The sequence below is a fragment of the Buceros rhinoceros genome, unplaced genomic scaffold (assembly GCF_000710305.1).
Source record: "Buceros rhinoceros silvestris isolate BGI_N320 unplaced genomic scaffold, ASM71030v1 scaffold1486, whole genome shotgun sequence".
NCBI lineage: Eukaryota > Metazoa > Chordata > Aves > Bucerotiformes > Bucerotidae > Buceros > Buceros rhinoceros.
This window is the reverse complement of record NW_010417032.1, coordinates 34,187-42,215: the sequence shown is the minus strand read 5'-3', so window position 1 is coordinate 42,215 and position 8,029 is coordinate 34,187. Positions and strand designations below refer to the sequence as shown.

The window sequence follows — 8,029 nt, the reverse complement described above, 5'->3', positions numbered from 1 at the left end:
CGCCGCTGGGGCAGATTTTTAACAAGTGTGGCGTGCACGCTAGTGTTCATTGCTGGTGAAAAAGCACAGCCAATGATGGGGACTGTGTCGAAAAATAGTGTTTGGTAGCTGAGAATTTGCTCCATCAAATGGTGTTATTGTGCTCTTTGTATCTTTTGTCATTTCCGTGGAAATAAATAGGAGGCATTACTTTCGGACTGACCTATGTATTAGACATTTAGATTACCTAGATGGCTCTGTGTACTAGTAATGTCTAATATTACCATTTTCTGTTTTTTCTGGTTGCTTAAACTTGCCTATAAACTTTTCTGAGGGCAAGATGACTTTTGAGGTAATACAGTGTGAACAATAACATGGCATTCAACTGGTAAGTTCTATTCATGAAACCTCTCTTACATGTTGTACCATTTAAGTTAGGGATCTAAATAAAAGGATGTGATTAGAAAATAAATTGACCAGTTTTTCAGAAGCAGTACGAAGTTCCACATCACTGTTGTCTTTAAAGGAAGAAAACGCTCTCTTTTCCTTTGTGCCGCATGTTAAAACTTGGTAAAAGTGATTAGGCAGGAAGAGAATTTATTCAGTCTTTTTATAACTTTTACAAAAGCACAATGAAATTTGTTTGCTTTCAGTCTCCAGGACTATAATGCAAGATGACCTGGCTTGACTTTTTTAATACAGCAGAAAATAAAAAGACAAACCTAATTCTAATAAATTATCTGTTTTAGTCATATTGCGTCCATGCTGTCGAGTCAAGACCTTAAGATAGTAGTTGGAGCCCTGCAAATGGCAGAAATTTTAATGCAAAAGTTACCTGACATTTTTAGTGTTTACTTCAGAAGAGAAGGTAAGCCTTGCTTTTTTTTTTTTTTTTTTTTTTTTTTTTTTTTTTTTTTTTTTTTTTTTTTTTTTTTTTTTTTCCCCTCTTCACCTCCTTATTAGTCTTTTAAAAGCGCGTGTGTGTAGAATCCGTATCCTTTACCCTCTGGTCCATCTCCCCTAATCTGTAAGTAGTAAATACTGGTTTTGAATAATAAAGGCACATCCATGCAAGCTATCCTTCTGTGACTAGGGAGGAACTGACCTTCTGGAGAAGAGAAGCTTAGGATTTTTTCAGAATCTGAAACAAATTTGTACAGGTTTGCTAGTGAACTTATATTTAGGCTGAAATGACATGGCTACTCTTAACTGTACGAAACTGATCAGTCTTTGGGAGGAAGTCTTTATTCTAATCCACTGGGCATTTTTGGGATTCTTTAGCTGCTGTTCATACTGTTGTCTTTTTTTTAAGGCTGTGTAGGTTAACTTTCTAAAGAAAGGCTTGAACAGCTTTTAAAACTTAATAGTTTGGTGGGGTGAGCCAATGCTGCCATAGTCAAAACAGAGATTCAAATTACAGACTTCTACCTTTCCAAATACCTTTGTCCCTGCCCTACCACACATCCACACCTCCCTGAAACGCCCCACAAGCAAACCAGCCCACCAAACAAAGATTTCTTCTTTTGCAAAGGGGTGATGCATCAAGTGAAAAATTTAGCAGAGTCTGAGGCTTTGCTAACAAGCCCACCGAAAGTATGCACTAATGGATCAGGAATGCTGGGTACCACTACAACAATAAATACTGGAACAGCCACTGCTGCCAGTAATGCAGCTGCGGATTTGGGCTCTCCCAGCTTACAACACAGCCGGGAGGATTCTTTGGATTTGAGCCCACAGGGGTAAGTGCACTTTGTAGAAAAAAAAACTAGTCTAGCGTTATTTTTGAGTGTATTGGGTATGGTATGTTTTTGTTTGATTGGTTTTTTTAAAGTCTTTACTGACATGAGCTGCTACAATATCAACTGCAATTTGTTGTAGTATTTTTCTCTAAGACTTTGGAGTGGTATTGAAGCTATCAATGGGTATTTCCGGTTCATTTTATATAAAATGATTAAAAAAAAATAGTGACCTGATGGTTCTAATGTAATGATATGAAGCAATCTGCTGTTTGGGGGGAGGCTGGAGAATGCCAAGAGCAACAGTTGTAGTCTCATGTAACTCTTGAGGACAGAGTGATTATTTCAGAGAGACGATAGCTACGATGCGTGGTTCATTTCTGCTGGAGAATGGAGGAAAAAAGTAATCCTTAAGTTACTTTGTTGGAATGCAACCATTTTGAATGCTTGTAAAATAAAAATCTCTTGTAGGAACTCATTATTCTAGTGTTACACAGTTTGCCTTTATTTTAAAGGTGAAATGTGTGTCTTAATGTATTGGCATAGTAAGGAGACTCACTTTAAACCAGAACTGAAACATGTGAACTAGGGAAGTAGAAACTCCATAAATTATTGAAAAAGTGTGTCTGGGCTTTAATAGGGGAGGCACATCAAATCCGGTGTCTTTTGGTGTTTAATCAGTAGAGATTTGTGGATTTTTTTTTCTTTTAAGTGTATATGAATATGGTGGATGGAAACATATTACTTTACTTTTAAATTTGGACAGACGACTGAGCGATGTTCTGAAGAGAAAAAGACTGCCAAAACGAGGGCCAAGGAGACCAAAATACTCTCCTCCAAGAGATGACGACAAAGTAGACAATCAAGGTAGATCTTTAAATGTGATACTCTTACCTCTCTTTTAAATTTAAAATTAAACTTATAAGCTGTCAAAAGTGCTACCTATAATAAACCTGTTAATTCTCTTGATTTTTTGCCTTTGCTTTCTCCAGCTAAAAGCCCTACAACTACTCAATCACCTAAATCTTCTTTCTTGGCAAGTTTAAATCCTAAAACATGGGGAAGATTAAGCACACAGTCCAACAGTAATAATATTGAACCAGCACGAACAGCAGGAGTAAGTGGTCTTGCAAGGGCTGCTTCCAAGGATACCATTTCCAATAACAGGTACACACACAAAAAGTCAATACTTGTAATATTGTGTTGACTTTGAGGTGCAATTTCTTTGTTACAATAAGCCATCAGGTGATTAAGTAGCAACTATCCAAGAAGTTTGAGCTTAACAGTTGTTAAAATAAGTCTGAAAGATGAATCAGGAAATTAAGGTAAAGAAAATAACCTTACTATTAAGTTTGAAGTAGTATGCCAGGTGTAAGTTGGAAGTGGGGAAAAATGGTGCGAGTAGTAATAATCTGTAGAGAATAGGCCTCTACTGTGTTTGAGTAAAAGGAAAGGGTTTTTGTCTGTGACTGCTGTTAAACGTGGGAAAAATAATACTGTGGCAGTGTTTACTTGTAATATTGGAGTATGCAAATGCGAAGTGTCGCCAATTGCCTTTTGTGTGCTTCTTTACAGAGAAAAAATTAAGGGCTGGATTAAGGAACAAGCCCATAAGTTTGTAGAGCGTTATTTTAGTTCTGAAAACATGGATGGAAGCAATCCAGCGCTAAATGTATTACAAAGACTTTGCACTGCAACTGAACAACTCAACCTCCAGGTTAGAAAAGGCAAACTTTCTTGGAGTAGGAGTGGGAATGGAAGCAGAAGTAATATTTAGGAGGAAGCTAGAAAGCATTTTAAACAGCATAGTTTTTCAAACGTCCCCCTGTTTGTCTCCCACATGAATGTCATGTAAAATATGTATCAATCTGAGTATTTTTTTAAAAAAACTCTTAGGTTTGGAGCTCATCTTTACATTGCATGAGTAAGAAATGGGATCTTGCATTTCTTTTAGAACAGGAAAAATGTAGGTGTTGCCTATAATGTCTCCTTTTGAATAGAGAAATTGCTTAGCCTTATCCTCAGATTATTTGCCCTGTTATTGCTTGTATTGAGTTCCTATACACTCCAGACTTTCCCCTTTTTTCTTCCTTTTAGAGCTGTTCCATGCACTACGAGGAAAAATAGTATTTCTTAAGCCCTTAATACCTGGGTAGTAAAATACTAACTTAATATTTTTCAGATGGATGGTGGAACAGAGTGCCTTGTAGAAATCCGTAGCATTGTCTCGGAGTCTGATGTCTCCTCATTTGAAATCCAGCATAGTGGATTTGTTAAACAACTGCTGCTTTATTTGACATCTAAAAGTGAGAAAGATGCTGTAAGCAGGGATATCAGATTGAAAAGATTTCTTCATGTATTTTTTTCTTCTCCAGTAAGTTTTCTTGATTATTGCCTTGTAGTTCTTAGATGTCTTTCTCTCAAATTGTACTTAACCTCCCTGAGAGACTCAGCAATAAACTTGACTTAAAGATGGAGTACAGAAGGAATGTTTTGTTTGTCTAAGCTGTATAACGCTGCAGTTTTAATGTGGTTCTGTGTCTTTACAGGTCAAACTTTTTAGAATACCCTGTAATTACAGAAAATTACACACTACAGGAGAAAAAAACTTCCGAAATGGTCTATTGTCTGAGTCTTGAACAACTTAAAAGTGGTTCCTGACTTTTAAGAAGTTGATTTGGAAAGAGTTTGGATAGTAATCATATCACTTGCTCCTTTAATCCTAAATACTGCAAGAAAACTAGATTATCCTATTTTTAAAGGAAAAAGTTTAAAGTGGAGGAGAGAGAAGTAGATAACTACAGCTTCCACAAAGTTCATTTCTCATGGTTAAGGATGAATGCTTAAAATTTGTAGGGCTATTCCATTGAAAACAGGAGAGAAGTGTGTTCTTTGGAACAGGTTTTTCATCAACTTATGTGTCATCTAGTCATACTAATACTGCTGTTACTTTAAATGAGAGCAGTGATTCTTTTTTTCCTTTTTTTCTTAAAAAAACCCCTAACAACTTGTGTTATAAATTGTATAAGACAGAGTAATTCAAGAACGTAATTAAAAGACTGAAATACATTTCAGCTTCCTGGAGAAGAACCCCTTGGAAGATTAGAGCCATTAGAAAATGCACCTTTGTTGGCATTAGTCCATAAAATGAACAATTGCCTCAGTCAGATGGAACAGTTTCCTGTCAAAGTGCATGATTTCCCTAGTGGAAATGGAACAGGGAGCAGGTAAGGATTAATGGTCAGGTAACAGTTCTGTTGAAAGCTTTTGTTTTCTTAAACTCCTTTAAAGTGCTAAAAGTTCCAAGGGGTAAAGGAAATCTCTGGCCCTGTTAAAGACAAACATTTACACAATTGTTTTTTATTCAGTGTAAGTTTGAATATTTAACCAAATGTCTTCTTACCATCATGAAACTACTCTCACTTAGTTTGGGGAGAGGATGTGTAATTTTAAATGTAATATCTAAGCTTTAAAAATGCAAGTGTCTTCTTTGTCCCTGTGTAACAAACACTGGAAAGAAATAATCTATTTATTGCTGAGACACTGATTTTTTTTTTTTTAAGTGAAGAAAGCTGCTGAGATTTTGTATTAAACACTGAACTTTCTTATTCAGATTGCTTCTGTTCTCTAGGATAATAATGGGTTGAGTGATAACTGTTGGCTGTCAACATAGCTTAAAATAACTGTACACCTGCCTTGTGTGTTAAGGTAGATTAAATTTGGAATCCAACTTGTTATTTGTGTGTTAAGTACCAAATATGAGTGATTAAAGACTTTTAAATTTTTTTTACATTAATAAAACAACACTTTTTAAAATTCTGTGTATGGCAGTTAGTAAACCTATTTCAGTATAAGTTGCATGTAAGTTTTGAAAGTATTTCATGGTACTGGCTAAAAGTTCAATTTGATTATAGACATTCTCTTGTGACTGTGCAGACATTAGGAGGGGAGGAGCACAGAAAATGAATTTTTGAAAGCTATTCTTTAAATTTTGAAATGCCAAAAAACTTCTGTGTCTCAAGTAGTAAGATGGGTGGATAGTAGTAAGATATGGATTATTTTTGTCACTAATTGTGACCCAACGTCCATTATAGCACGCGTAATAGAGCCTCATGTTATAGCGTTAACCTAACTTACATTAAAATTCAGTAGGTTTTTTCTGAAATGGTTAAAATCCATGGGAATGAATGCAATACACAGATTTCTAATACTGGAAGGAATTAATTATCTTGATAGTGGCTTTTGCAAATCATATGTGCTCTGTAATCTTGACGCTTCCTAGTAATATGCAGTATTTCAGTAAAAAGTGGGGTAACTACAACAGTTGTAAAGTTGCTAATGATAGAAGCAAAATTCTGCTATTTTTAATAGGAAATTGAACGTGTGAAGTCAGACTACTGCAACATTATTTGGCCGCTAGTCTTGCTGTGGTTTATGTGAATGAGAATTTTGAGGCATTAAGATTTGGTAGTCTTTTCACTACCACCTAATAATAAAAGAAGCCCAAGATAAGAGGTTTGTGTAGAAAAACAGATAGTTGGGTCAGATGAAATGTGTATATAAACTACACTTCACAAGAGAAAAACAGAGGTGCTTTCACATTGTCTCTTTAGGTCCTTATTAAAAAAACATGTGAGTGGATACTTGCATTATCCACCCCAATTCTGATCGCTATTGCACTGCAGATAAACAGCTCTAAATCGCATGTGGCATCAGCTGACCACCGAAAGACTTTAGATCTCAAAGATGGTCAGTATAGGCCATACTGTAATCAAACCTCAGACTGAACTTTCTCTTAATCTATGTAGTTTCTATTAAAAATCAGATTTCGTCCAACCTGAATTCTGGTGTTCTTGTAAAACAAAATTTTTAATACCTTTATGTAAATCTTAATAGCTTTTGTCTAGTGAAATCAGCTGAGAAATAATACCATCAACAAGTGAATATATAAATGCATGTATAAGCATATGTTAATATATTTTTAATGCAGTTATGGTTATTAGATTCTTTGTGTAGCAACTTTTTTCACAAATTATTTTGAGTTTTTCTCTTAACAGAGGTTCTCAAGCTTTAAAATTCTTCAATACACATCAATTAAAATGCCAGCTGCAAAGACATCCAGACAGTGCTAATGTGAAACAGTGGAAAGGTGGACCTGTGAAGATTGATCCTCTGGCTTTGGTACAAGCCATTGAAAGATACCTTGTAGTTAGAGGTATACATATATTATGCAATCACATGTGTTCTGCTTCTTGGGATAGTTACCACTGTCAGTAGTGTAGAGTCCTTAAAAACCTGTGAGGATCATAATGTGAAGACAAATGGAAAGTACCTGTAAATGTGTCTTGCTCACAGGGGAGGAGACAGACTGCAGAGAATCTTCTGTTTTCTGGGACAAACTTTTGTAAAGAGTTCAGTCGAAATAGTAACAGAAGTGTAATCTAGTTGACTGTCAGACTGGCTGTAACTTGCTGGTTTTGATACTAAAATTTGTTCTGACCTGTATCCGAACTTTACTGCTTTAAGTGATGTATCTTGGAACCATTTTAAACAGTGGAGTTTATAAAAGTCAGAGTACAAAAGCATTGCCACACTTTTCTGTAAAAAAAAAAAAAAAAAAAAAAAAAAAAAAAAAAAAAAAAAGAGAATGTCTTTCTCTCTTGCCTTAGGCTATGGAAGAGTTAGAGAAGATGATGAAGATAGTGATGATGATGGGTCAGATGAAGAAATAGATGAATCTTTGGTAAGCTTTTGCTCTGGGAGTAAGGGGAAAGGGCACTGTGGGAGGAGGCTTAAAGAAAAGCTAGCAATGATTTTCCTAACTTGTGATCTTTTATTTTGTTCAGGCTGCTCAATTCTTAAATTCAGGGAATGTGAGACATAGGCTGCAATTTTACATTGGAGATCACTTGCTGCCATACAATATGACTGTGTATCAAGCAGTTAGGCAGTACAGTTTGCAAGCTGAGGAGGAGAGGGAGTCTACAGATGATGAAAGTAACCCATTAGGAAGAGCTGGGATTTGGACAAAAACACATACCATTTGGTAAGTTGGCTGGAGAAATCAAGGGTAACTTCTTCAGTTCCCTAGATACACATACATAGGTCAGTCCGAAAGTAATGCCTCCTATTTATTTCCACGGAAATGACAAAAGATACAAAGAGCACAATAACACCGTTTGATGGAGCAAATTCTCAGCTACCAAACACTGTTTTTCGACACAGTCCCCATCATTGGCTGTGCTTTTTCACCAGCAATGAACACTAGCGTGCACGCCGCGCTTGTTAAAAATCTGCCCTAGCGGCGGTGACCC

The 8,029-nt window shown here is 36.0% G+C and overlaps 1 protein-coding gene across 4 annotated transcripts in view; it reads left to right on the top strand.

Annotated features, from left to right (window-relative positions):
* The window catches only part of TRIP12 (thyroid hormone receptor interactor 12), a 59,711-nt gene that overhangs the window by 32,629 nt on the left and 19,053 nt on the right, over positions 1-8,029 (top strand). For all 4 annotated transcript variants that reach the window (XM_010138030.1, XM_010138033.1, XM_010138032.1 and 1 more), the window contains 10 exons: positions 729-847; positions 1,511-1,718; positions 2,482-2,582; positions 2,708-2,882; positions 3,291-3,432; positions 3,898-4,089; positions 4,791-4,942; positions 6,758-6,930; positions 7,385-7,458; positions 7,562-7,761. In XM_010138030.1, coding sequence (XP_010136332.1) covers positions 729-847; positions 1,511-1,718; positions 2,482-2,582; positions 2,708-2,882; positions 3,291-3,432; positions 3,898-4,089; positions 4,791-4,942; positions 6,758-6,930; positions 7,385-7,458; positions 7,562-7,761 — 1,536 coding nt within the window. The remainder of the gene's footprint in view (positions 1-728; positions 848-1,510; positions 1,719-2,481; positions 2,583-2,707; positions 2,883-3,290; positions 3,433-3,897; positions 4,090-4,790; positions 4,943-6,757; positions 6,931-7,384; positions 7,459-7,561; positions 7,762-8,029) is intronic.